Source organism: Penicillium verhagenii, assembly GCF_028828195.1.
Source record: "Penicillium verhagenii strain IBT 33310 chromosome Unknown utg000002l_segment0_segment0, whole genome shotgun sequence".
Lineage (NCBI taxonomy): Eukaryota > Fungi > Ascomycota > Eurotiomycetes > Eurotiales > Aspergillaceae > Penicillium > Penicillium verhagenii.
The window spans coordinates 3,577,854-3,604,313 of NW_026643166.1; the positions used below are offsets into that span (position 1 = coordinate 3,577,854).

A 26,460-nucleotide genomic window follows, 5' to 3' on the forward strand; every position below is an offset into this window, starting at 1 on the left:
GCGAGGATGCGGGAAAATACCGGCTTGCCGATCTTGGCTAATCTGCAGGGTCTTGGATATAATCATCCCCCCCCCCTTGCCTCCTGATCTTTTGAGACCCGACGGACGAAACTCGGAATTCTGGTAATGAAACTTGAGTTTATGCAGCTATTCAGGCATAAACAAGCTTTACAGAGGGCCATGTATAACACGTTGAATTAGGGTTGACACACGAGCTGCCAACCTGGGTAGTTGCCATCCATCTATACTACCTAACAGTACACGTCTCATCAATTTCACTTTATGCTGACTCCAAATTGAGTCTTTCAAGTATATTGAGGTTTGTCTCTTCCAAGTTACAGGTCAATAGATCTGTGACCTTCAAGAGGAGTTGTTTTCTTCTAGCATGCACGCAAATGCACATGGTCATTTTATAGTTGTGGGTTTGACAAGCTTATTCGCTCCGAGTTCCACCGTGATACGACAAATGGAATCATAAGACCTGTTGCAGACGTGTAACCAGTATTGAGAGCCGATAGGATCAATAACACACGTTTCATTTCCCGCGGCAGAGATCTAAAAAATGCTCCGAGAATATACCATTCTGACATACGTACTACCTACTTACTAGCACTGAGTATATCCAATGATACCTATCAGTGCTTCCGCTCCATTTGTGCCAAAACCGCAGATCGCTTTGCATCCCATTCTTCCCAGACAATTGAGTATGAAGCAGTATGTCTCCCCGGTAATTCTCCTTGGGTTCCGTTTCTCTTCTCAAGAGCCTCCACTGGGCTCCCGATTGCAAATGCACGATGCCACCGCGCGATGCCCTCAAACTCAAACCCCATGCGTAAAGCAGCTTTTCGGGATGCCGCATTTTCAGAATGACACTTCCACTCCACACGTCGTAGACCTAAACCACCAGCTGACGGCGGGTCCAGGGTATATTGGAGGAGCAAGCCAATCGCGTTGGTCGTCACATGAGAACGTTGGAATTCTGCGAAGACCATGATGCCCATTTCTGTGGTTGCGTAGGTGACGTCTGTGGAAGTCAGAGCGATTGTTCCGGCATATTCTTCAACGGTTGATGATTTATCTATAATGGCATATAGGCAGTCCGCTGGTGAGGCACGTATACCATCGTAGACTGCTCTCAGATCACTCTCCTTTTTGATTTCAGGAAAGACGACATATTTCGTAATTTCTGGTCTGTTTTTGACCTCTTCTGCGAACCTGGTCACATGAATGCTTGGCTGCGCATCTCAGAGTCAGCTTTGTCGAGCGGGGAAATACCCACAGGCAGTTGGTACATGCATCAAATACTTCCAAAGCAATAAGATCGTTTTCCAGGCGTTTCTGCTCGTAGTGAAAATCCCCCTCAGACATGATGAGTCTTTTATACTTGCTGTCCACGGGGTCGAGATGGTTAAAAATGGATTCCCAAGGTGTAGGGCCGTTGCCTTGGCCCCCTTTTTTGAATCTTTTACTCATCTGCAGAGCTCCAGATGTCAGCTTATGCCAGAAAATGATTGGCCCTGGAGATAGATGACTAAAATTTAACTAACTAACTACTAGTCAGTTTCATAGGCCATGTCGAATTTTGAGCACTTGAGTGTTTAAGCCAAAGGCTTGCAATTATTGAATGATTGTCTTTCATTGCATGCATGTGTGTCGACCTCGACACCCGGGTAAAGTTCCCCGGTTGCCAGCTGTATTGCGACCCCTAGGTCACATCCTGAGAAAGTAAATTACGAGTAATTCCAAACATTTGAATTTTCATTAGTTTTTGAACTCCATGATGTTCAGCGCTGCATTATACATTAAGTCCTTGAACACTATGTATTATATATAATGCTATATTATATTACTTCTCAAGTGCTTTCTCGAGGTAAATTATCACAACAACTGGCAAGAAAGAGAGGCTGGGATCCTAGTCATATAATTGATCCATTCTTAAGTCCCTTCTCAAGACTACTCTCAAGTCTATTCTCAAGTCTATTCTTAACTCTATTCTAAAAGTGACCCGTATTTAGATCAAATCCCTTAAGATCTTCCTATATATGATAAATACAATACGGGACATCTGGAAACAGGGCGGTGAAGTTAGAAATTGAAATTGAGATGTGACCTACTAGGGGTGGCCTCTATCGGCCGCCGCAAGCATGTGTATAACTGGTTACTAGTACATGTAAAATGAATCATATTTTACACGGAAATTTCTATGAGATTATGTTTTTTTTTTCTTCTTTTTTTTTTGACATCAATTGATAATTGCGAGTTGAGAACTTTGAACTACCTAGGTCCTAGTACTACCTTAATCCATCTCCAAGGCTTGTCTCAATGTTGACATTATTCAATGCAAGGATAGTGGTGATTTACCACTAGTGTACAGACGCAGGAACCACCTGGGCACCTCAAAACGGTGGGAAAAAGCGTCCACTTCATTCCCAGCAAAATATGTAATGATTGAATCTGTCCTATTCTCTGTCTTGTTCTAAACCCATTGGATACCTTCAATTCTTTCAAGTAAATTCCCCCATCAAATGTCGAAATTAGCAAGATCTCTGATACTTCTTTTTGTTTACTTTTCAACTCAGGCACATCGGACGAGGTGGCACGTGACCTCACTTCCCTGAAGTTCCCGAGCCGCGAATCCGCAGAATCTGGTCTCTGTCGTTGCGCCAGACTAAACCGCCATTGGACCCCCTTGTCCTTCTATCAGTGACTGCTTTGGGTGACCCGTGCTTGGATTTTAATTTTCGCTCCTTCTCCTCCCCACAGTCTCACCAAAATGCCCGCTGCCACCCGTGCCGTCCTGCGGCAATCGCAGTTCCTGACCCGGAGAACCGCTGTCAGACACGCCTCATCCACCTCGGAGAAGGCTACTCAGGCTGCCTCCAAGGCTCAGGAGGGTCTTTCCAAGGCCACTGCTGCCGCTGGTCCGGCCATCTCCAATGCTGCCACTGCCCTTCGCAAGGTCGGCGGCCCCGTCGGCAAGGTCGTGTCGTTCGTCGACTGTAAGAAACTCCCTCCCCCGTTTATCGGAGCCCTGTATTCGATGCACACTGGAAAGGATATGACATGATTGATGGAATACTCCTTGGCTCTGTTCATTGCTACGATGACACTCCTGCCTAGATGGTCCCGGATGTTCTCGGCCGCCCTCGAAAGGGTACTGTGCAATTTTCCGTGGAATGCATTGGCTAACATTAAACCACCTTTTTAGCCATGATCCCCCCGACCCTCTACTACTCCAAGGTCGGCATTGAGCTCGGTCGTCTGGTTTTCCGTGGCCAAAACATGGCTCCTCCGTATGTTTGCCCCGGTCTCTTCAATCTATGACCCATCCCCTCGTTGCTCCCTTCGCTAGGCACCATACTAATTGAAACCTTTTCTCTAGCAACTTGGCCACTTTCCAGTCCTACTTCCAGCCTTTGATCAACGTCGCCCGCAACCCCGCTACTTTCAAGACCCTCAGCTTCCCCTCCCCCCAGAACTTCCTGGCCCGTGTCCGCAACGCTAGCCCCAAGGAGCTTGCCCTTGCCGGTGTCACCGCTGCTGAGGTCATTGGCTTCTTCACCGTTGGTGAGATGATTGGTCGCTGGAACCTGATCGGCTACCGCGGCGAGGCTGCTTCCCACCACTAGATTTTGAAAACTACCTTTTCGTCCTTTTTCCTCTTTTCCTTTGTTCGCCTTACCTCTGCGTGTTGAGCTCTGTATGATAGACGATGGAATATAAAACTGTTGTCTGAGATAGAATCATATTTTTACAATCTATTTGTGTTATTCCAGACATTATGACGTGGAAATTTGGAACATGTAGAATCTGTACTAGTAGTGAAGGTACTAGTGAAGGTACTAGGTGAAGGTACTAGGTGAAGGTACTAGGTGAAGGTACTGGTGAAGGTACTGGTGAAGGTACTGTTCCTTTGTTTGCGACATAGAGTCGCAACTCCCCTTCTTTTACTCTAAGGATACTTGTACTGCTTCATTTTCTTCTCCTACTACTAGTACTTAAACACACAGCGCCATGTCTATTAATACAGGTATAATCTTACTTCTCATTTGTATCTGTTTACATCACTTCTGGACTCTTAATACTATTACCGGGGCCGCGCTCATGTTTTACGTGCTGTTGTATCGAGTCTACAATCCGCGGTGATCTGCGATATTCATTGATCGATTCTGATTGGCCCGGAAAGCCTTTTTCTGTGGACCAACTTTTCTCTCTCTTCCGCCAAAATATCAAAGTCCGCAGCTCGCAACCTCTGGAAAAAAAAAAAAAAGTATCCACGACTGACAACATGGATGCCTTCAAATTATTAACGCGGTCGACAAAATTCAAGTCGACTGCGCCAGCTGCAAAGCCAGCTGTCCGACTTCCTTCGTTTGGAAAAGCAGCGAACCCGCAGCTTTTCAGAACTGCAGAGGGTGAAAAGCTTGAATCGGAACAGGGAAAGAAGAAGAGAAAGCGTGCAAATGCTGCAGCTGACGATGAGTCCGAGGAAGAAACCGCTGATTTGGATTTCTTTCATTCCAACAAGCGCTCCGTGGCACCCTCATCTGAGCCTTCCGCTTCGGCCAAGGGCGAGGATAAACCATCTGATCAAAACGAGTCCGATGATGACGATTCTATGGATGAAGTGCAACGCCGCACTATTCTAAACTCGCACAAAATCAAGATTACCGACCTTCGTGACCTGGATGACATTCAGCTTCCGCCTGCCTTGGTCAAGGAGTCCAAGAAGGAATCTAAGAAGAAAAAGAAGTCCAAGAAGGAAGAATCGCCCGCTACTCTCAGCAAGAAGGAGATGAAGCGTGCTAGACGAATGTATCCCCAGCCGCTAATTTCATTCAAGGAGCTGCGGTCTAGATACAAGATCTCCAGCCGACTGGCAGAGAATGTCGCTGGGCAAGGATTCACTGTGCCTACGGAGGTGCAGCTGGGCAGTCTGCCTCTTCTTCTGGCTGATCCTTCGGTGTCTACCACCGAAACTACAGAGCCCGACCTGCTGGTTGTCGCACCTACTGGTAGTGGTAAGTCCTTGTCATTCTTGATTCCTGTGATCAACAAGATTGTTCGACACCACCATTCGCAATCAGATGAGCACGGGATCCTTTCAGTTATTGTGGCTCCTACCAAAGAGCTTGCCAGTCAGATTGTCAACGAAGGCCGGAAACTGGTAGCGGGAACTGGTGTGAAGGTCACTTTGATGAGAAAGGGCATGCGAGTGGTCGAGCGAAGCGACGACGACGAGGTCAACGTTCTTGAAGAGGATGGTGAGGAATCTGCTGGATCAGAGGATGAGGATGAGGATGACGACAAACCAAAGAAGGCACAAAATAACGCACCGATCACCAAGAGCGACGTATTGGTTACAACGCCCTTGATGTTGGTGAATTCTCTATCCGCAAACCAGACGAAGCCCTTGGCCCACCTGCCTTTGGTACGGAGCTTGGTATTCGACGAAGCTGATGTGCTGTTGGACCCATTGTTCCGTGAGCAGACACTTGACATCTGGCGCTCATGTGTGCACCCGGATTTGCGCGTAAGTTTGTGGTCTGCCACCATGGGGTCCAATGTTGAAGATCTTACTCGATCGACAATCAAAGAGCGTTTGGAAAACATCAATCACCGACCTACCACGCCCCATCCTCTTGTCCGCGTTGTTGTTGGGCTCAAAGACTCAGCGATTCCCAACATCGAGCATCGACTCATTTACGCTGCGACAGAGCAGGGTAAGCTCCTAGGACTTCGACAACTCCTCCGCCCCGCCGCAGCGTCGCCTGGAGACGTCCGCCTGCGCCCTCCGTTCCTCATCTTCACTCAAACTATTCCCCGAGCAATTGCTCTACATTCTGAATTGAGATACGACATTCCAGCCGAAGCTGGTGGATCATCGCGTATTGCCGTGTTGCACTCCGACCTCGCCGATAACCAACGGTCCGAGATCATGCGCGACTTCCGCAAGGGCGAGATTTGGATTCTCGTCACGACTGATCTGCTCGCGCGTGGCGTCGACTTCCGTGGTATCAACGGTGTCGTCAACTACGATATCCCCAACTCTGCCGCTGTTTACGTTCACCGCGTTGGACGGACCGGTCGCGCTGGTCGCGAGGGTGGTATCGCCGTCACTTATTACACGAAGGAGGATATTCCGTACGTCAAGAGCATCGCCAATGTTATTGACGTGAGTGAAAAGCTCCGCGGCGAGGATGGCGGAAAGTCAATCCAGAAATGGCTTCTGAATTCCTTGCCAGATCTTAGCAAGAAAGATAAGCAAGAACTCAAGAAGCACGGTGTCAAGGCGCGCCAGATCTCTCAGCACATTGGTGGCAAGGGCGGTGATGACAAGAATGATAGCAAGGCTGCGCGCGCAGCCAGAATCAGCACCAAGAGTGGCTTTGAGCGACGCATGGAAAACCGCAAGAAGGGTGCTATTGCTGCCAGTCGTAACAGAAAAGCGGCTGCTCCAAGTGATGGCAATCTGAGTGACGGAAGCTGGAACGGTCTGCAGGACTAAGTATTTTATTATTTACGAGTCCTTGTCAGGTGGTGTAAAATGTACATGAAGAGACTAAAATAATAATCAACGTATTCATTCGGCTATCATCCATTATATTAGATGATTATCCTTTCTTCTCCGCATTTTCAGAGCTTTGGCCTTGGCTCTGTTGCTGTTTTTGCTGCTGCTGTGGTGGAGCAGGAGGATCCTCTGCAGGCCGTCTAACAAGATTCACCGGCACAAAAGCACAATCTAGCATCCCCTGTTCCTCTAGAACTTCCGCCAATTCATCTCCATCCCGATCGAAATAAAGTGCCCACTCTCCCTCTTCTTCCTCAACCGCTACAAACCCAGCACTTTCTTCCAGCGTGATCGTTATCTCATCCTCAGTCCAGTTCCATGGCCCAACGACGTGTTCCACACTCTGTGAACGGTTTCCATATTTCAACTCGTGTGTTTCAAAGTCCGCGTATATCCAGTTCAGCAGCGGTGGGTTCGCCGATACGTAGGTCGGTAACCCAAGTCCTCGATCTAGGTCTTTGGTTTCCTCAAGCTCGGGGTACTCGATGTAGAAAGCTAGGGAGGTAAATGAGGGGATGGTGCGTTTGCGAGGGTCGAGGTCATCCAAGTAGACCTGTAAAGTATTTAGCGAATAAATCTACTAGACAGAATCCAGGTTCGATTGCGTCTGGACTGACCTTGTCGTTTCGCACGACTACCCTCCGCCCATTCAAATCTCGATCATCGTCTGTATCGCCAAAGCATACAGCGTCAATGTTGAATTTTAGCATCCGCCGCGCATCTTCTTTGCGTTGATTCGCCTTGCGCTGCTCGCTCACTCCGAACGCGGCCCCCGTAACCGTCGGGATCGCGGTAAGGGTCAGTAATCCGAGCATGATTAGGTATAAACCTAGGTAGCTGATGATGATTTAATTGTAAGGGCCTTTTACAGACATTCAAAAGCACTTTGAGGTCCGTGATTGCGTTTGCGATGCGGGGTATAGCCTGGAAATTGTAATGTTTTGAATGGTGGTTTTTGGCGATTCGCAATTCATGGATTTTGATACTGGTGGATTATGCACCTCAACCGGCGGGTATTTTGGTAGTTTGAGAAAAGGAATGAGTTTGGCACATGGGGATAATATTAATTCTGGATTGATTGAGAGCCAGGAAACGCCAAAAAATTGAACTCAGGGCACGTTGAGTTGATTCTAGATTCATGTAGACGACACCGACGTCATTGGCCCCACGTGATACCTTAGTATAGTTACATAATGTGATTACCTAAATACACGTGACCTGAGGAGAGAGCTGCGGTCCGTTAGCAAGGTCAACTGGTCAGTAATGTAACCCAGCTAGTCTTGGTTCAGTCACAGACGTCTCATAGGAATCCATGCTTTCTATCTATACCTTGTTCTATGGTATTGTAAAGGCAGACCCTACCTCAAATTTCAATATAGCACAACAGTACAAAATGGTAGAGCTGGAAGAACCAGCATCTCCTCCTAGGAAAGAGAAGAAGGCTATTTAGTCTCTGCCTCAGGTCAGTACTTTCAAACCATCCGACCCCTTCGAATCACCAAACTTTCTCAGCTTCGGAAGAACACTAAATTTACCGTGACCATAACTGGTATGTACTTATTAAATAGGTTTATTAATCTAACCAAGTACGAAATCCAAGAGGGCTCTCCCTAGTTCTCTGGAATCCGCTTAAGCAACCATCTTTTCCCACCGCTCCCGAGGTCATCTTTAATGACATTCCGAGGTTCGATGAATCTGGGTACCAGGTATTGCGATGCGCGTATGCGCAGCGCCCCTAGGTTTGCAGTATGTACCTAGTAGTGTTTGCTGGAAAACGTATAGAGGAGAGGATTAATCAATCGTCAGTCGTGTAATCATCTCAACCTGAACGCCTTGATCAATGCTTTTATATGTTAATTCAAAGTTGATTTGAAGCCTTGATAAGCCTGCTCGATATCAAAGGCCAATTCCCTTGCCTGGTCATCGCTTAACTCTTCCGTGGCCCGCATTTGATTGAGAGTAATCAGCCATTGAATAATCTTTCCTCGGTTTTCAAACTCCCCATCAGTGACTTTGTTCACCGATTGGATGACTTCTGAGAGCAAGGGATGTAGTGCATCCTTTGACACCATGTTCAGCTTCAATGCGTCGAGGAAGGTAATGAAGTTCTCTGTCGCGGCCATGATCAAACTGGCCGATGCACCGGCTCCCGATCCTCCTTGAGCACCACCGCCGGATGTGGGTACATTATGGGAAGCTTGTTCGACAGTCGCGGGGAGACCAATTCGTAATCGCTCTGTGGCTCGGGGGCATTCTAGCTGATGATATTGTTAGAGGAGCCTCAAGTTCAAGTACAGGGTTGATTGAAGATCATGCTTACACCCCATGTTTGTTTGAATGATTCCAAGTCCTTAAATTCTCGCGCAACAGTCTCATCACCCAGACTTGACTTGTATTGTTTCAGTAGTCGCGTGCATGTCTCGGTATACTCCGCCTCTGTCACTACATCTTTGATGTAAGCCTTTTCGAGCCCATCGAGGGTGACAATAATGCTGTAAATCTCAGCGAGAGATTCGTAGAGATCGCGTTCTCCTGAGCTGGAAACCAATTTGACTTCCTACAGGCAGGTGAGCTCGACTGTACGTTGTATTCCATGGAGAGAGGGGGAACATACTTCATCGAGGTTGATCGAGGCCGACCTTGCCGGGTCTGGAGTATAGCTATAGGGTGTTGGCGCATATGATAGAGGACGCTGGGAGTACATTTTGAAATCACTCAAAGAAGAAAAAGAAGAAGATAATTCCGAATTACAAAGAGGCCAGGATATTCGTGGGGGGTTCAGATGGCTGAGAGATAGGAAGCTTTGATGCTTATCGGCCAGCTGCCAAAGGCGGTCGGGAAGGCGGAGTCGCTGATTTTCCCCGAGCCAAATTTTTTTTTCTCTCAGCGCTGGATCTAATCTGCTCTACAAGCTAGAAAACCGCAGAACCAATTGTCCATCATGGCCGCCGGCGGGAAAAAGTCGACGAAGAAGTTCAACACGAAACATCTGAAAGAAACACTTGAGCGCCGAAAGGAATTCGCCAAAGTCAAGCAACGCCATGTATTGAAAGACAAGCGCAGAGAAAAGAGTGCCAGTCGCCGCGAAGCCGAAGAAGAAGCCAACATCCCGGATCCCGAGCAAGTGAAGAAGCAAAATGATTTCGCCGACATGAATGTGGACGACTTCTTTGCCGGTGGCTTCGATATTGCCGACCCCAAGAGCGACAAGAAGAAGGCCAGCAAGAAGGACGTTACACCCAAGATTGGCAAGCGCAAGCGCTCGACAGATCAGGCACAGGATGAGGAAGTCTCAGGCTCCGAGGCTGAGGGTAGTGATGAGGAGGATGCCAATGATTATGATGAGCACAAGGACCAGCTTGAATCATTGAAAGAGAAGGATCCCGAGTTCTATAAATACCTGAAGGAGAACGACGCAGAGCTACTTGATTTCGGTGACCAAGGGGACATGGCTGAGATCGACGAGTTGAGCGAGAGTGAGGCCGGCGAGGAGGAGGGTCCAGCGAAGAAGAAGAAGAAGTCCAAGAAGCAAGAGGAAGCAGAGGAGGAAGATGAGAAGCTGGTTGACAACACCTTGACTATCCCTATGGTGAAGAAGTGGCAGAAATTGATGGAGGAGCAAAACTCAGTCCGCGCCATGCGCCAGACCGTTTTGGCATTCCGTGCCGCAGCCAATGTCAACGACCCCGATGCTGGCGAGCAGAGGTACACCATCTCCGACCCCAATGTCTACCACCAGGTGCTGGTAACGGCACTGAATGTTGTCCCCAAGACTCTTGCACACCACCTCCCTGTCAAAGAGACCGCAGGTGGCAAGGTCAAGGTTTCCCTCGATTCGAAGAAGTTCAAGACCCTTACTCCTTTGATCAAATCCCACACTTCCTCAGTTCACCAGCTTCTGATGAACCTGACCGATGCTCAAACTCTGAAGTTGACCATCTCTTCCATGGAGCCCATGCTCCCTTATCTTCTCCAGTTCCGCAAGGTTTTGAAGACTCTTATCAAGACTGTTGTCGGCATTTGGGCCGATGTGTCTACCGCTGATGCTACACGGATCACCGCATTCCTCTTGCTCCGTCGTCTTATGATTATGGGCGACGCCGGTATCAAGGAGACTGTGCTCAAGGCCACATACGAGGGTGTGGTTAAGGGAAGCCGCAACACCACCGTCCACACTCTCTCTGCCGTGAACCTGATGAAGAACTCGGCCGCCGAGATTTGGGGCATCGATCAGAACGTCTCATACACCACCGGATTCACCTTCATCCGCCAATTGGCCATGCACCTTCGCAACAGCACCCGCCACACCTCCAAGGAGTCATACAAAACCATTTACAACTGGCAATACGTTCACTCGCTCGACTTCTGGTCCCGTGTGCTCTCACAACACTGCGATGGACTTGTCGAGGCCCAGGCTGGCAAGCAGTCTGCTCTGCGTCCACTTATTTACCCGGTTGTCCAGATCACCCTGGGTGCTATGCGCCTTATCCCGACCGCGCAGTATTTCCCACTCCGTTTCCAGATGGCCCGTGCCCTGCTTCGCATTTCTCGCGCCACAGGAACCTACATACCTCTTGCCTCTGCTCTGTTGGAGGTCCTCACCTCTGCTGAGATGCGCAAGTCGCCCAGATCTAGCACCATTAAGCCTCTCGACTTCGATACTGCTATCCGTGCCCCGAAGTCTTACCTCCGCTCTCGTATTTACCAGGACGGTGTCGGTGAGCAGGTCGCCGAGCTCCTATCTGAGTTCTTCGTTCTTTGGTCCAAGCACATTGCCTTCCCCGAACTCTCTGTCCCGGTTGTTGTCTCCCTTAAGCGCTGGCTGAAGCAGGTCTCTGCCCGCAATGGCGGCAACAAGAATGCCAAGATCAACCAGATGATCCTTTTGCTCGTGCAGAAGGTCGAGACTAATGCCCGCTGGATTGAGGAGCGTCGCTTGAACGTGTCTTTCACTCCCCGCAACCGCACTGAAGTCGAGAACTTCCTGAAGGATGTCGACTGGGAGACTACACCTCTCGGTGCATTCGTGAAGACCCAGCGCAAACTGAGAGAGGAGCGTGCTGCTATTCTCGAGGAGGGTCGCATCGAAGAGGAGAAGCGCCGCGCCGAGGCCAAGAAGCAAGGCGGTGGTGATGAGACCATGGGGGATGCTGGCAGTGATGAAGGTAGTGACGAAGATGAGGAAGAGATGGAGAGCGAGGACGAGATCGAAGAGGAAGAAGAGGAAGAGGACGAGGACGAGTTGGAGCTTGAAGAAGAATAGATACCTGTCCTATTATTTCCATACTACTCTTGTGTATATCTTTCATGTCGATCTATTATTACTACCGGGATATTCCGCATCAAAAGAATCAGGCGTTTTTTTTCGTTTTCATTACAGCCATTTCAAAAAAAAGAAGTTCATTTTGTACACGCTAGTCCCTCTCATGGTCTCAAGTGCTATTTTCTATGCAATGCTAAGTGGGTATTCATAAATGCTATGCTCAAAAAAAGCAAGGGGAAATCTAAACCGCTCCAACAGGCATCCGATCCTGGCCCCAATTCTTCGTCTTCTCTCTCCTCAATGCAGCATCCTCTTCCTCTGCCCACGCCAGCGACTCTGTAGGTAGCATAATCGCTTTGTCAATCGCAACCGGTAACCCTCGGTGTCTACCCCTCAAGGCAACAGCAGCAAGAATAAGCTTGCTGATAGGATGCCACGCGCCACAGAAGGAATAGTTCTTCCCAGGGTAGCCCACGCTAACTCCGACACAGCCGTATGCGGAAACAACTTCGAAGATGATATTGAAGGTCGCAAACGCGACAGGCTGGGTATTAAAGTGGTCTGACTCCGCGATGGCGATGAAAACAACGGCTAAAGCAATCCACCATAGGTCATGGCTTAGTTGAGAGCGGAGTTGTTGGTGTACGAAGTAGCCGCGCGAGGTCTCTGAGCCGCTGGGTCGCCCTAGGTGGTGCCGGACTAAGTCGACAAGGACATTGCTGCGGCTAGTGTTTGCGGGAGATTCAGGGGAGTCGTCATTGGCGTAAATTCCGAGGGAGCGTTCTTCATAGACGTTCGTGTTGCTGGATGGAATTGTTAGGTAAATTTGATATAGTAGGATTAAAGAGTTCAGACATACCGCATGGTCACCAGCACTGGAAATGCGGAGACATACTGTTCTTCTGTTAGTTCTGGACGCTTCTAGGTATTGAGACTGATACAACACTGATAGATCTTACCATCATGAGAACTATATTAGAGGTTAGCTGGCAATCCAAATGACCTGGGATATACCGAAAGACTTACCATATAGAACAAGCAGACCCTGTCGCAGGTCCGAAATGGTCACCACGTAGAATCCTCCCGAACGGACCGCTGTACATTATTAGATCATGTTTCATGAAAGATTTCTCATTGGTAATACGAACCAACAGCCTGGAAAAGACCATCCAGAACTCGATACTTGGATGGAAGATACTCGATTTCCTTGTTCCCAATCGACAAGATCTCAAAACCAGCCCAATCTATAGCGTTGAGAACAATGATTGTTCCTAGCAAATACCAAGTATGGCGAGCTGGGAAAAGATTGGTGTATACTCTTCGCGGGTGATCCAAAATAAAATCCAAAGTCATCCGCCACGATCTCCACGCCGGGCGATCCGGTAGGACAAGCCTCATAGACCATATTATGAACCGCAAAAAGCAGGGGAAGAGGGTATTTCCGCCAAGAATTAGCATTGCCATGGTCAGAAGCGGGTATGCACTATAAAGACGTTAGTAAACCCTTGTATCTTCTGGCTGACATTACGGAGAAGATACATACTTCAATTGAAAGGCGGTCATGTTCGCATCCAAAAGGGCCATACCGCTGTTCACAAACGCTGACACGGCAAAGAAAGCACCTGTCCAGAATGGTGAGAGGCCATTCTCGGTTGCCTTCTCCGGGTGGTTTACCTGCAGCCAGGTGCCCATGCCGACTATTCCTAAACCAAGGAATCCAATTAGGTACAGCGAGACGATGACCGACAGGAAAGAAACGGCCCTGTACTCGACGCCGCCAAGTTTCTCCCGTTCCGCTGATGTCAGCCCGTGGAATTGTGAGTTGCGTGACACCAATGCCTTGGACCAGAAATACTTCTGGGTGCCTCGAATCACATTTTCTGCTTTTGACTTGGGCGATTCGACTGGGTACAGAGGCACTGGTGCCACGTCACGGGGGTGGTTATTCAAATCAGGCCTAGCGCCAACGCCCATCATGGGGAAGACGCGGTGGTGGTGATGCTGACGAGCGAGTGTATCCGCGATTGTGATCTGATCGTCATCATCCCATGCAGGCTGGTCGTGACTGGAACTCGCCCCACGGGCTTCGTGGACAGTGACAGTCAGTGGCCGGGGTTGGCATTTAGCCCCCTGCTCGTGGCCGGATGCCTCGGCACATGGTTCTTCCTGTGATTCCAGAGCGGATGCTCGACGTGAGGCTTCGCGCTCATTTGAGACGACTTGAAGTTTTATTTCAAATGCTCGCTTGCGGACCATCAACACGGCGACTGAGACGAAGATGACGGAACCCAGGATCAGCAAAATGAACAGAATCACCTGTTGACAAGTGTTGAGAGTTGACAAGTCCACCTGGAGAATACATTAGAAACGTTTTTCTTTGTTATGAGTCTATAGGTTTTGGAGAGGGTTTATTTGTACCGTGTTCAATCCCGCGCCAGTCATCGCGCTCACGCACAAGAAGATAGCATCGACATAAGCAACGCTCTTCCATGGTGTCGAAATCAGGTAGAAAATGATACTGCTGACCAGACATGTCACAATGAAGTAGGCATGATGTAATGTTAGAAAATTGGCTGGTGGTAAAACTGCGGACATGGCTTGGCCCATTGATAGCCATAACGCTGCGGGACGCCAACCTTGGATTAGTTACGGTAGGAAAAGTTACATAGTGAAGAGAAAACGTACGACTCAACCTCGCACAGATTCCCATTCTCGTCTTCATCCTGCAAGCCAAGAACAAAGGAAAAAAAGATGCGAGATAAGCAAGGCCAGAAAGGCCAATTGAAATTGATGGCTCAACCTCGTGGAGGGGGATAGTCGGTGTGCAAGATGGCCAGTTGACCTGTATGTTTTGTTTCTCACGATCCGGTTTTGCAGTAGATGTTCAAAAGCCTCAGCTCTCAACCACTACAGATAGTTTAGACCAGAGTCATGAAGAGTTGAAGAGAATTATTCATATTAAAGGAGAGAATTGGTCTGGGGGGTTTTTTTCTCGGGTGTTGGCGTAAAGTAGGCATATTGTGGGCTTTTTACGGGGTATAAGAAATTTTCCTCCCTTCAAGGATGAACGGGAGCCCCACTCCTAGCCTTGTTTCGCCTCAGGACTTCCTTACAAATGACAAAGATCATAAGTCAAGGGGAAAAAAGGTGCTTGGACCATTCAGGGATACGGCGATTTCTGTAAATAAAAGGAATGCATATCCCGAGCATGCAATACAAGAAAAAGGGGGTAAGTGAAACGGTCAAGTCGGAGAGTTTCGTTGGTGGGTCGTTGAATGATCGTCGCGTCACGTGGCGTAGGGCTGCCGCTGGCCCAGTTAGAAATCCACCAACGGTCCAAGTTCCAACAGTGTATCATGTAGTTATGTATAGATGGGCTGGAAAGGAAAATTTTTCATTCATCTGTGATTGGCTAGCTCCATGCCTCAAATCGCCAACATCTTTTCTACTCGCTTAACCAGACTCCGCTCGAATTGTTCTACCCCGCTTGCTTGCTCGTTCAACTTACCCATCTTGACCACATAGACCGATCGGCGTCGAGTGCTTTTTTCGTGCGTTTCTTCCTCTTCTTCTAATCCCTCAAAATCATCATCGAGCTTGTTCTCGGTATCGCGTTTTCCTTCAATCACGGACCGAATTAAGAATCGGTCATGAGAGACAAGGAGGATGGCCCCGTTAAAGGAGGAGAGCGCCGTGGCGAGTGCTGCGACAGTATGAAAGTCTAGATGAGTGGTAATCTCATCAAGGATCAGAAGTTGTGGTGCACTCCAAACAATTCGAGCCAAAGCGAGCCGAACCTATGCAAAGGGATGAGTTACTGTCGATATACCAGCGAAAGGAAATGAGGAAACTTACTAGCTGCCCACCAGACAGTTTGGCCACAGGTACATCGGACACAATACGGCCTTGTAGACCCATCGATGATAGGAGCCCTCTCACGGCTCCCTCGTTGAGTGCGTCGCCCGTTTCTGCCATCAATAAACCGAGTGCAGTGAGCCCGGGCTCGCCTCGACCAAGTTCCTGTAATTCCTCCACAGAGTGCTGGCCGTAATAACCCACTTTCAATCGGGCATGGGTCGTCACTTTGCCCTTTGACGGAGCCAATTGCCCTGTCATTATACGAATCAGCGTGGTTTTTCCTGAGCCATTCAGGCCCATGATTCCAACGCGATCGCCAATGTAAATGACCAAATTGATATCATCTAGAATGACGCGATTATTCTTGTATCTGAAGTTAACACCCTCTAGAGATACAAGCGGTCCTGGAAATCGCAACTCTGTCGCATCGGGCAGGCTCATCATCGCGCCTCTCTCGTCCATCGGTACTTCAATCTCTGCCCGATTATGGGCATGCCATCCTGCCATATCCCGATTCAGTTTGAACCGACCTCCAGTTGCACTGACCTGAAGTCCCATTCGATCATCAACTTTCTTTTGTCGTGACTTGGCCTGTCGAAGCTTATTCTCGTCGTTGGTCTTCTTGCCTATTTTCATGTTTTCACGGATGCTGGCCTCCATATGGGCAATCTGTCGCTCTTGTGCTTCTTTCATACGACCAAGGTATAGCTTCTGCGCCTCGAAATCTTGCTCGTAGGCCGCGAGGTTCCCGCGAAAATAGTGCAGTTTTTGATCCCGCAAGATCACGATCTCTTCACAAACGGCATTGATAAAATCTCGGTCGTGTGAGACTAGAACTATCGTGGTTTGGGAATTATCGCGTAGCCTTTGGAGGTAATTTTCAAGCCAGACTACTCCTAGAAGATCAAGAAAGTTGGTTGGCTCATCAAGAATCATGATGTCGGGATTTTGGACGAGAACGGAGGCAAGCATGCAACGCATTCGCCATCCTCCTGATAACGTTGAGATTTTATTTTCCAAGTTTCCTTCTTTGAATCCTAATCCCAGCAGAATCCGCCGGGCTTCCTTTTCCATATCGGCCATTTTCATCTGGTGAAAGTTAGTTGAAGTTGTTTGGGTCATGTTGGTCCGTGGTACTCGCATCTTCAAGTTGGGATTGCAAATTCTGAAGCATGTCAACAGCGGCTTGTGTATCTATTTGGACTGCCTCAGCATCGATACTATCGAGTTCCTGGGCAAGTCTTTGACGGTCAGATAAATGTAAAATGATCATATATGTGGCTTTCTTACAGCCCCTCTGTTGATTCAAGTTTTGATTCAGCAGCCTTCAAGTCTTTCCTTGCTTGTAGACCCCTCGATCCACTTTTCAAATGGGCATTCTTATGCGCAAGAAATAATTTCTTCTCCGCTTGCTCATGTCGAATCTTCCGAATAGCCTGGACCGGCTTCAGTGGGTCCTCACTCTCGAAGCTCTTAGACAGGCCTAGTACAGAGTCAAATGCTGCAATCAAACCTCACCTAGAAGGGGTTGCTTACAGACTGCCAGTCGAGCTGCTTCATTCCTGGTTTCATCACTACCAAGAACTGACTCTAGAACAGATTTATCCAGTTTCAGTCCGTATGTACTCCCCGATTCATCTTGGTCGTCGGTCTGCTGTAGAATTGCAATGCGAGTCGGGTGTGTAATCCCAGGAATAAGCTTTTCAGCCATCGCTCTCAGGAGTGCTAAACCAACCGTCAATCAGATTTCTATCAAGAGACTTGGCACTCAATTTTGCAAACATGACTTTGACTTACTTGACTTTCCGGTTCCATTGCGTCCTATCAACCCATAATGGACACCTCCCTTAAGTCGGAGGTGAGCATCGGTAATAAGTTCTTGGCCGGATGCCTTGGTTTTAGGTCTTCCCTTGTTTTTTGGTTTGGAAGCATCCTCGGAGGTGTTAGGAGTCGACGATGTGACCACGATGCCTAGTCCCTCCACATCTATCTTTTTGGTGTAAGTGGCGATCTCAAAGTCGAGCTTGATTCCTTTACCTCAGACGAAGGTTTGTCATCTAGAAGATGAAACCGAGTTTGCTTGCACGTTGCAAGAATTGTGAGAGCAGATGTCATCATAAGAACGGCCTGAATCCTGATCAAAACAGACGTTCAAATGGTCACTAAAGTTCCGTTGAGTGTATTTAAAGCACTGTGGCAGGGGCACGTTTACACAAGCTCTATGCAACAGTCGTCCGGGCGGGAAGGGGGACCATGATTATTAAGTCTTGAGATCTATGTGTATCGCTCTTGCCGCTTGTGATTCCTCTCGTGTAAAGAGTCGTGTAAAGAGTCGTGTAAAGAGTCGTTGCCAAGGGTCAAACCCTGGGGTCGGGCTCCCAAAGCGGTTTAGCCCATTGCCAAAGACCGTGCGTCTTGTATCATATGGCGGCATCGGCGGGCAGTAGCGACACCAAAATTCATCTAGGCGGGAGATGGCTGGGTGAATATGAGTCACAGTAGGTAATATGCAGTCATACCAGGCGCAGCCAGCTTGGAATAATACTGGCAGGTGTATGTGATGAGGTAACTGACACCTGAGGAAAGTGGCAAGAGAAAGTGAATTTGTTGACGCCTGGTATTTCAGGCATGACTATATTTTGTCGGACGTAGTAGTACTTGTCAGAGGGCAGATATACTACTAACATAGTAGGTAAGAAAAACAATCCATAGATGTTCCACGTTTAAGGGAGCTCTTCATGAAGAGCGGAAGTCATTGATTCTGATTTATTATCGATTCAATTAATAATAAACACGTGTGAATTTGTCATCTGTAAATTCGGTGTCAGGGCTGCTATCATGGCATACCTATTCGGCTGAATTTCCGGACGGACGAACTGGTCCGAGGAAGAGTCGCGATTCAAACATTCAATGTTTGGAGCTGTATAAATGAGTGAGAAATGTCATAAAGTGGGACCTAAGGCCCTCTTCAACGTTGCTAGTACTTTGCAGAGGTTAAGATATTTTGTAACCCTCAAACTTGGTGGAAAGACTATCAAATGGCCACCGTCAGCAAACTCGAGAATAAAAACATCTTGTTAATCGGGGGAACCTCGGGCATTGGTTTTGCAGTCGCCAGGCAAGCACTAGCAGATGGCGCAAATATAACCATCAGTTCCTCCTCCGAAGAGAAAGTATCCAATGCTGTCAAACGCCTACGAAATATCCACCCAACCAAAGCATCAGCTATCCGCAGCCAGGTCGCAGACCTCTCCATCCGAGACCAGCTCGAGACAACCATCGAGAGTCTCCTTAGGTTCGGTGCTGAAGCTTCGCCCATCGATCATATTGTTTTCACGGCCGGGAATGTGCCCCCACTCGTCCCTCTAGCGGAAGCATCTTTCGACGACGTCGAGGCTTTCTTGACAGTTCGCTTCTTTGGTGCTGTGGCGGTGGCCAAATACGCTCCTAAATATATGAACCTTAGCAAGACTTCCTCGATTACCTTGACATCCGGGACTCAGAGCAAGAAACCGTCTTTTTGGCTGCCGCCTGTTATCGCTGGCGCGGTCGAAGGGTTGATGAAAGGCCTAGCCGTGACGCTGTCGCCTTTACGCGTCAATGCTGTTTCTCCGGGGTTTGTCCTAACGGAGCTGATGGATCGTCTGCCGGAGACGATAAGAGGAGGTCTGGTTGAGAGATCGGCACAACAATCACTGACGCAAGACATCGGATACCCGGAAGACACTGCTGAGGCATATTTGTATCTCATGAAGGATTTTTTCGTGACTGGTTCCGTTGTTACTAGCAATGGAGGAGCCTTCCTAGTGTGAAGGGAACATGAGAGTTCAAAGTTCTTGTTGTGCTCGTTGCTATTTTGGGAAATGATCCGCGTCCAGGCGATTGTCGCGACTCCACACCCGTGTATGTACATCCTGGTTAACGACAAACGAATGTTGACACGGAAAACATGACTGGACTTTTAATTCTAGCCCTGAATTAAAGAACTTCTACTTAAGGATGCACTCAATCGTGAATGGATCTTCCGATGTCGGGAGCTCCAAGGGATGTTCCAAGGTTGTTTCAAATCTTTTTTTTTTTCGCGCACCTGCTTGGACACCTTTGTAGATATATATACACCCTTGGACCTGGGCATACACATTGCGTCAACAGCTTGAGCACTACTAGCTACATAACATTTGAAGTATCTACCAGTGACAGCACTTCAAATATTGCCAATTCTTGACGACACATGTGCATATATATAGTATACATAATGTATACATATCTAGGTAGATACCACTGGGGCATAATATGTATTCAAATGTTTCAAATTATCAACATTGATTGATGTACTGGTATATAGCACTGTATTTTATTTAAGCAATATACAGATCAATTGATTCATTTGAATGTCACCCCCAGATGTGAAGACAACATTTGAATATCTCAACTTTTAAGTCTAATTGAGCAGCGAGTCGACTCGTCTGGACAGGTGTATGCATCAATCAATCCCACATGCATGTGCAAGGCTACATAATTGATGCAACATTTGAAGCACATGCACTGAGTGGTTGTGTATGTAAGAGTGCTATTCTCGACCAGGCGCTCATAATAATTATATCAATCAATTGATTAACTCAAGTGCTTTTGAATCAATCCAAACTGTGCCAGCACTAATTATATGTACACATGTTATGGAGAGGGTACCCGGATTCCAACTGTTGACCAAACATTTGAAGCATCCATATAAGGCACATATGCACCCAGGTGCCTGTATGTGGGCATCAACTAGTACCAGTTGACCTTCAATGTTCATCGCCGAGACGTGGGAAAATTGAACCCCGGTTGTGCTACCCACCGTTCTACCCACTAGTGGCAATCATTTACATATTTACCTAGGTGATCTCCATCCGGGTTACTATACTATTGATCCTCATACCCGTCATTTGATCGATAGAAAACAGTAGCTTCGAATGTTGACGGATCAGGGGCGTGCACTAAAATGATCGTCTTCAGACCACATGTGCATGAGGTGAGCTTTCAACCGGCTGTCTCCTATCTCCCCGGCATCATCGTCTCACGGCCCACGTGGGTTGTCTTTTGAGATTTCAGCTGGTGGGTCCCGGATTTTCGGCAGTGGGCAACAGAATCCTGGAGTGAAAATCCTTGAAATCCCTAGTCTGAGAATCCTTGTTAATCAGTCGAGATTAGTCTGTGGTGAGTGCAGAATTGCACAAATATTTCCACACGGCACAAAAAGAGTTTGATTTCGATTTTTTGATTTTTGATTTTTGATTTTTTTTTTTAAAAAGTCGATCTAGTCCATAGATGGCAGGTGTGAAGATCTAGATTTCGGATGCTCGATCGATATACGGGAACGCAATCAAACGGTTCCTGAAGTTCGACCAGTCCTTCAGATCTACATGCAAAACAAATTGAAGAATTCGTCAGAGAACCAAACAGTTAGGGCATCGAGGCCACATTGGATTTCAAAGTGGGCTCGATCAAGGGTCAACGGGGCAGTCTGAAAAAAAGCTGGTTGATCAGGGCCAGCGGGGCGTGCACAGTCGTCGTCAGACAACCAAGATCGAGGACAGGGTCAATAAGACTGGGTTTTAGGGCCGGAATCCTGGTTGTGAGGACCCTGTGCGGGTTTGCAATTTGGCCAGGACCTGTATGCACCAGGTTTTTGATGCAGCCATGGAATGTTAGTGTCTGAAAAAAAAAAAGCTAGACTGCGGAAATGATCCGGGTCTATTGAGTTGTGTTCCTTGGGCACGGGTGCATAATCGACAGCACTAGAACATGTGTACATACTGCGTAGCCCCGTACGGTGTAAGAAACCGGGATGTGATTCCGAAGAGAGAGTGAAAGGCCTGCGGTGCCACAGATCGAGGCCAAGCTATTGCCAAGACTTATCTGCCGAGAGACGGGACTGGTTTAGGGAAATCCGCCCTATGAACCATTCTTTGCCCCCTGGTTAAATATTGGATTGTCTGGTTCGAGGAGAAAAGGAAGCGAGAGTATGGGAAACCCACACTTTGAGGATTGAAGGGATCATTTAGGGTAGTCAATGATCGTCTGAATTATTGAATTGTCGCCAGCGCCACAGAGAAAGGTTATTGCGACCAGCAATCTAGGACTCTCTCAGGTTATTTTTGGTGCACCTCAACGGATCGAGCCCGAGAGAGGCGCAGGCTTTCGTCAGGCCTAAGCCTCCAGTTCGCGGGAGTTTCAGCCTTAAAAGCTGTATAAGTTGATCGTTTCTCAAACAAGGGGAGATGCCGATAGAACCAGAGCAAAAAGAAGAAAGTTTCCGATCCACTGCAAGGCCACGCGGCTATGATTTCACCCGTGCCAGATTGTGATACAACATACATAGCTTGCAATTGAGTTTTCAGGGGAATCATATTTGGCGGACTCGGACGGAGGCTCAGTTACTACATAATTGTAAGATTGAAGAAAAGAAAAAAGAAAAAAGAAAAAAAATAAAAAGACAAAATGTCGGAGATCGAGAGTTAATTTGCTCATTTCGGCCGAGCTACCCTTATATAGCACTCCCCAATCATTGAAATCCGCCACGGAAGTCCTCCGGTCCAATCAGAAAAGAGGATCATGGACGGATACTCCGTGTATCCGCCGCTTCTAGAAGGAGAGGGAAAAAACCTTATTGTTTTTCTGAGACGAGAATATGTATTACTCTCTGGAAAAGTCTCTATAGTTCTGGCCATTAGTTTTGTATAGTACATTTGTGAAACATACTCGGGCCATAAAAATGAAAGAGAAAAAGAAGCCACAAAAGCACATGCATGAATGTCTCATACCGAGAAAGAAGTGATACCAAGTATAAGCTAGAGTCTAGCCTGGTGACTAGGGTATGAAAGGGGTCTCTTAGGAGGCGCTATTCGCCACGCTATCTTGATTATGCTTCATGATCTGTTGTTTAGAGGGAAAAAAATCAAGCCTTCCACTTGCTACTACCCAAATAGCTCGAGCAGCCCTTTTTTTTTTTTTTTTTCTTTTTTTTCTTTTTTTTCTTTTTTTTTTTTTTTTTTTTTTGTTTTTTATTAGACACGGGAACGTGTCTAGACCAAAAGGCTAGTGAGCTTTGGTGCAGCGATCTTTTTTTTTTATTTTAATTTAAATACCATTTTCAAAAGTATTTTTCAATTCTTCTGTTGTGGCGTGTTTAGATCAGTATATTTTGATCTTGATCAATTGTGCATGATCTTCGAGGCTGTCAATAACGCGAAGAATGCCACTTGGTCCAATGCGGCAATAAAGGGTAAAGGTAAGAGCACAGCCACCGGCGTCATGAGACTTTGGCATTTTGGCCAAGTATTCAGTCATGCCTTGGTTAACCCAAAATAATAATTAATTCTTTTGATTTATTGATTACACTTTTTATTTTATTTTATATATATATATATTTTTCCCACAAACACCCTGATTCTGTTCAATATACAGACCAATTACAATTTGCCCCCACTTGAGTCGGGGTTAATTACCCAAGGCGTGTGGGGGAGAAGAAGCAGAATTGTATGTATATGGGATCTTATTCGGTGTATTAGACAAGACTCGGTACAGAGTAGAAAGAAAGAGAAGACACAATGGGAGTCATAAGAAAAAAGGGTAAAACAAGCCCCAAAAACCAGGCAAGATGCCAGTTTCTTAACGTGAACCATGGCAACAACTTTGGTCCATGTTTATTCTATTTTCAATCCCATTTTCAATCCCATTTTCGTCCATTTTCGTTAGGGCAGCGGAGTAAACAACAACCGTTTCAGCGCTAAGTTGACTTGTGGCCAATCACGGCATCTCGATCCAAGTCCCCGCTGAGTCATCCAGAAGGACGCGCAAGCCTTTCTGGCTATCCCGGATCGCTCCCTTTCCCCTGTTCTAATGATCCAGTCCCCCCCTTCTCCATCCACCCAAACTACCTTTATCTTTTATGATCCAACTCCCCTTCTAGACTTTCACTCGTTTTCTTTCGTTAATCCCATTTAAATACTCCGCTTTGCTCCCCCCCATCAAACACGCAATCTAATCCCACTTCTGCGATCTTATCCGAAGGGAAAAAAAAAGAATAAACACGCTTGAAAGAGTCCACCACATATACCACCATGGCGACCCTCGCTGAACACCCGTCACACCACGCTTCCCCTATGCCGACCATGCCCACTAGCTACGACCAAGAACTCGACTCCTTTATCAACTTCGATCAGCTCGCCTACTCCTCCGCCGACGCCGCTCGGGCCAAGGTCGCCTTGACCAGCCAACCCTCGGTCGCAAGCACCGATTTCAGCGCCAGTGATACCCGGAGTGCCAGTTTCGCTTCCAGTGGACAGTCACCAATCGCCTTCCAAGCCCCAAGCCATCACTACGAAGAGCACCGCCAGCAAACTGGTCTGCCTCCCGGTGCCTTATCTATGACCTACAACCAACAACAGCAACAGCAGCAGCAACAGGTGGCACACCCCATGGGCTTCAACGGAAACCAAGGCTTCCAGGTAAATGGAGACATGTATGCTCAGATGAAGCGGGAGGAGGCTCCCTTCGACTTCAGCGCTGCCCCGACCCGAAACCCATCTGAGATGGACATTGAGTCTGATGGCATGAACTCCACTCCTTACTACTTCTCGGCGAATCCCGGCAACAAGAGCCAATTCGTCGACCCCAACGCTCTCGGAGGCCATGAGCTGGCTCAGGCTGGTCCTTCTACACAAGTGGGTCGTATGTACCCTGGTATGCATCAGCAGCAGGCTGCGATGGCCAAGGCCGCCCAACAACAGAAGCACAATGAGATGGTCCGTCACCAGATGCAGCAGCGCCGTGTCGAGGAGGCCGCCACTCCCATGCAAACCCGTGGTCCTCGCAACCCCGACCCCGTTGTCGAGGAGCGTATCTCTCGTCTTTTGCAACAGATGCGTGCCAATGCCGTCGCTGCCGGTGAGGCTTCTCCTTCTCCTTCGTCCGGCCTTCCCCAGATGGCCAAGGCCCGTAAGGACGAGGCCGACATGGATGAGGATGAGCGTCTTCTGGCTAGTGAAGAGGGCAAGAAGCTGAGCAGCAAGGAGCGCCGTCAATTGCGCAACAAGGTGTCTGCTCGCGCTTTCCGGTCCCGTCGCAAGGGTATGTATACGTATACGAATGTCCATCTGATTTCCGTTCACATGAACTAATTTTTTATTTTCTTTTTCGCAGAATACATCGGCCAGCTCGAGAGTGAAGTCGCTGCTCGCACCAACGAGGCCCACGAGGCCCGCCTGCAGAACCGTGCCCTTTACGAGGAGAACGCTCGCTTGAACGACCTTGCTCGCATGCTTTTGGGATCCCCTCATTTCGCCAACTTCTTGAACGAGATGCCCGACAGCGTGCCGGCTCAGGTCCCGGCCCACCAGCAACCCCAGCAGCAACCCCAGCAAGCGCCCAAGGAGCCCAGTGCTCCCCGCCCCCAAGAATTCCAGATGCAGCAACACCCCCAGCCTAACATGGTTATGGTCCCGAACCAGGGCATGGATGCCTCTATGCTTAACAGTGGCTGGAACTCTGGAATCGACATGAACTACGGAAACACTCCTGTCTTTGCTGTGCTCGACGTTCCCCAAGGTCCTTGTTTTGATGCCGAGGTTCTGTCCGGCAAGTCTTCGCTGGGTTCATCCGAGCCTGCCAAGGATGAGGCACCTGTCTTCGACCACCCCCAGGGGGATGTTGCGACTCCCAAGTCAGACATCGGTGTTGCTAACTCCGATATTGAGATTGACGAGTCCGACCCTGCCTTTGCTCTCTTTATCGACTCTCCTGCGTCCTTTGCTCCTTCTGATATCTCTTCTGACGGTGTTCAGACCGAGCTTGTTGTGGACGCCGCTCAGGCCTCCGCCATCGCTCAAGCCCGCTTCAATACCCTCTGCTCCAGTATCGAAGCCGCCTTTGACCGGGTGTCTCATGTCACCTCCTACCTCCAGTGATTCCCCCATTAGCGTCCATCTTTTCGACCTGACTTTTTTTCCCTTTTTCCCTTTTTCTTCTTTTTTTTCTATGTACATCTGTTCACCCCACGGGCATTTTTCTTTCCTCTCTTTTCTTTCCTCTTTTTTTTATATGTCATAGAGTGACTACCCAAGCGCACTGCAATTACTAGTCATCTCCTGTTAGTGGTCTGGTCAGTCCTCCGGGAGTTTTTACGGCGCTTATATCTTGTCATCATATTGTGTACCTCCCAGGTTGGGCTTTCTGGGTGGAAATTTTTTAGCGGTTACTTGGCGCACGTGAAGGATCAGCGATATAAGCTCAAAATTGATTCTATTTACAACTATTGATATTATTCGTTCCTGATTGTGTGTCTTATATGACCACTTAGGCACCTGCATTCTTTGGGGGCGGGGAAACCTAACGCAGCAGAGTTTTGGTAGATCCCCCAAGGCTGTGGAGGCTTGGTACATGGATACTACATACACGAAGTACTTACGAAGTAGGTCTTCTGCTACTGTAAGTAACCCATACGAGTACACAACCCTGTAGCGAGATCATATTTGTCCATCTCTGGCGCCAATTCGCCATCACCATGCATCCTGATTTCCCCACTTGTATTCGCCGAATCTGACTTAGAAAGGTTAGGTCAGGCCCACATTGGACCCAGTCAGCGTTAGCTTGACCTTTTTCCTTTCTGTATTCGTTAACCCCGCTGATCACTCATATTTCAGCTTGAAAAGTGGCTTATGTTAGATTCTGATATGCCCTATGGTTGGCTAGTGATCGTTTCGACCTTGGTGCTGGGCGCTTGGAT

The 26,460-nt window shown here is 48.0% G+C and overlaps 10 protein-coding genes across 10 annotated transcripts; 5 read left to right on the forward strand and 5 right to left on the reverse strand.

Moving 5' to 3' along the window:
• Nucleotides 1-635: 635 nt before the first annotated feature.
• Nucleotides 636-1,368, reverse strand: N7466_001306 (GNAT family N-acetyltransferase; the record flags this gene model as incomplete). Its single annotated transcript, XM_057160704.1, has 2 exons — nt 636-1,215; nt 1,280-1,368. 2 exons carry the CDS (start codon nt 1,366-1,368, stop codon nt 636-638), a joined length of 669 nt encoding a protein of 222 aa, XP_057026952.1.
• Nucleotides 1,369-2,773: 1,405 nt separating this feature from the next.
• On the forward strand, nt 2,774-3,629 carry N7466_001307 (F1F0 ATP synthase subunit g; the record flags this gene model as incomplete). Its single annotated transcript, XM_057160705.1, has 3 exons — nt 2,774-2,999; nt 3,209-3,293; nt 3,383-3,629. 3 exons carry the CDS (start codon nt 2,774-2,776, stop codon nt 3,627-3,629), a joined length of 558 nt encoding a protein of 185 aa, XP_057026953.1.
• Nucleotides 3,630-4,288: 659 nt separating this feature from the next.
• Nucleotides 4,289-6,508, forward strand: rok1 (RNA-dependent ATPase ROK1; the record flags this gene model as incomplete). The annotated part of the gene is made up of 1 exon (XM_057160706.1): nt 4,289-6,508. The coding sequence occupies one exon, from the start codon at nt 4,289-4,291 to the stop codon at nt 6,506-6,508; it is 2,220 nt and encodes a 739-aa protein (XP_057026954.1).
• Nucleotides 6,509-6,614: 106 nt separating this feature from the next.
• N7466_001309 (uncharacterized protein) lies at nt 6,615-7,386 on the reverse strand (the record flags this gene model as incomplete). The annotated part of the gene is made up of 2 exons (XM_057160707.1): nt 6,615-7,124; nt 7,189-7,386. 2 exons carry the CDS (start codon nt 7,384-7,386, stop codon nt 6,615-6,617), a joined length of 708 nt encoding a protein of 235 aa, XP_057026955.1.
• A 1,038-nt stretch (nt 7,387-8,424) lies between these two features.
• N7466_001310 (ESCRT-I subunit protein VPS28) lies at nt 8,425-9,275 on the reverse strand (the record flags this gene model as incomplete). The annotated part of the gene is made up of 3 exons (XM_057160708.1): nt 8,425-8,829; nt 8,892-9,128; nt 9,186-9,275. The coding sequence occupies 3 exons, from the start codon at nt 9,273-9,275 to the stop codon at nt 8,425-8,427; spliced, it is 732 nt and encodes a 243-aa protein (XP_057026956.1).
• Nucleotides 9,276-9,512: 237 nt separating this feature from the next.
• N7466_001311 (mRNA-binding ribosome synthesis protein NOC2) lies at nt 9,513-11,834 on the forward strand (the record flags this gene model as incomplete). Its single annotated transcript, XM_057160709.1, has 1 exon — nt 9,513-11,834. One exon carries the CDS (start codon nt 9,513-9,515, stop codon nt 11,832-11,834), a length of 2,322 nt encoding a protein of 773 aa, XP_057026957.1.
• Nucleotides 11,835-12,075: 241 nt separating this feature from the next.
• N7466_001312 (uncharacterized protein) lies at nt 12,076-14,441 on the reverse strand (the record flags this gene model as incomplete). The annotated part of the gene is made up of 7 exons (XM_057160710.1): nt 12,076-12,637; nt 12,694-12,728; nt 12,794-12,804; nt 12,861-12,929; nt 12,983-13,317; nt 13,378-14,183; nt 14,253-14,441. 7 exons carry the CDS (start codon nt 14,439-14,441, stop codon nt 12,076-12,078), a joined length of 2,007 nt encoding a protein of 668 aa, XP_057026958.1.
• An 818-nt stretch (nt 14,442-15,259) lies between these two features.
• Nucleotides 15,260-17,807, reverse strand: N7466_001313 (ABC-F family ATP-binding cassette domain-containing protein; the record flags this gene model as incomplete). Its single annotated transcript, XM_057160711.1, has 7 exons — nt 15,260-15,631; nt 15,690-16,781; nt 16,834-16,933; nt 16,983-17,175; nt 17,229-17,417; nt 17,490-17,682; nt 17,730-17,807. The coding sequence occupies 7 exons, from the start codon at nt 17,805-17,807 to the stop codon at nt 15,260-15,262; spliced, it is 2,217 nt and encodes a 738-aa protein (XP_057026959.1).
• A 923-nt stretch (nt 17,808-18,730) lies between these two features.
• On the forward strand, nt 18,731-19,504 carry N7466_001314 (uncharacterized protein; the record flags this gene model as incomplete). The annotated part of the gene is made up of 1 exon (XM_057160712.1): nt 18,731-19,504. The coding sequence occupies one exon, from the start codon at nt 18,731-18,733 to the stop codon at nt 19,502-19,504; it is 774 nt and encodes a 257-aa protein (XP_057026960.1).
• Nucleotides 19,505-23,797: 4,293 nt separating this feature from the next.
• Nucleotides 23,798-25,642, forward strand: N7466_001315 (bZIP transcription factor; the record flags this gene model as incomplete). Its single annotated transcript, XM_057160713.1, has 2 exons — nt 23,798-24,806; nt 24,879-25,642. The coding sequence occupies 2 exons, from the start codon at nt 23,798-23,800 to the stop codon at nt 25,640-25,642; spliced, it is 1,773 nt and encodes a 590-aa protein (XP_057026961.1).
• Nucleotides 25,643-26,460: the final 818 nt, after the last annotated feature.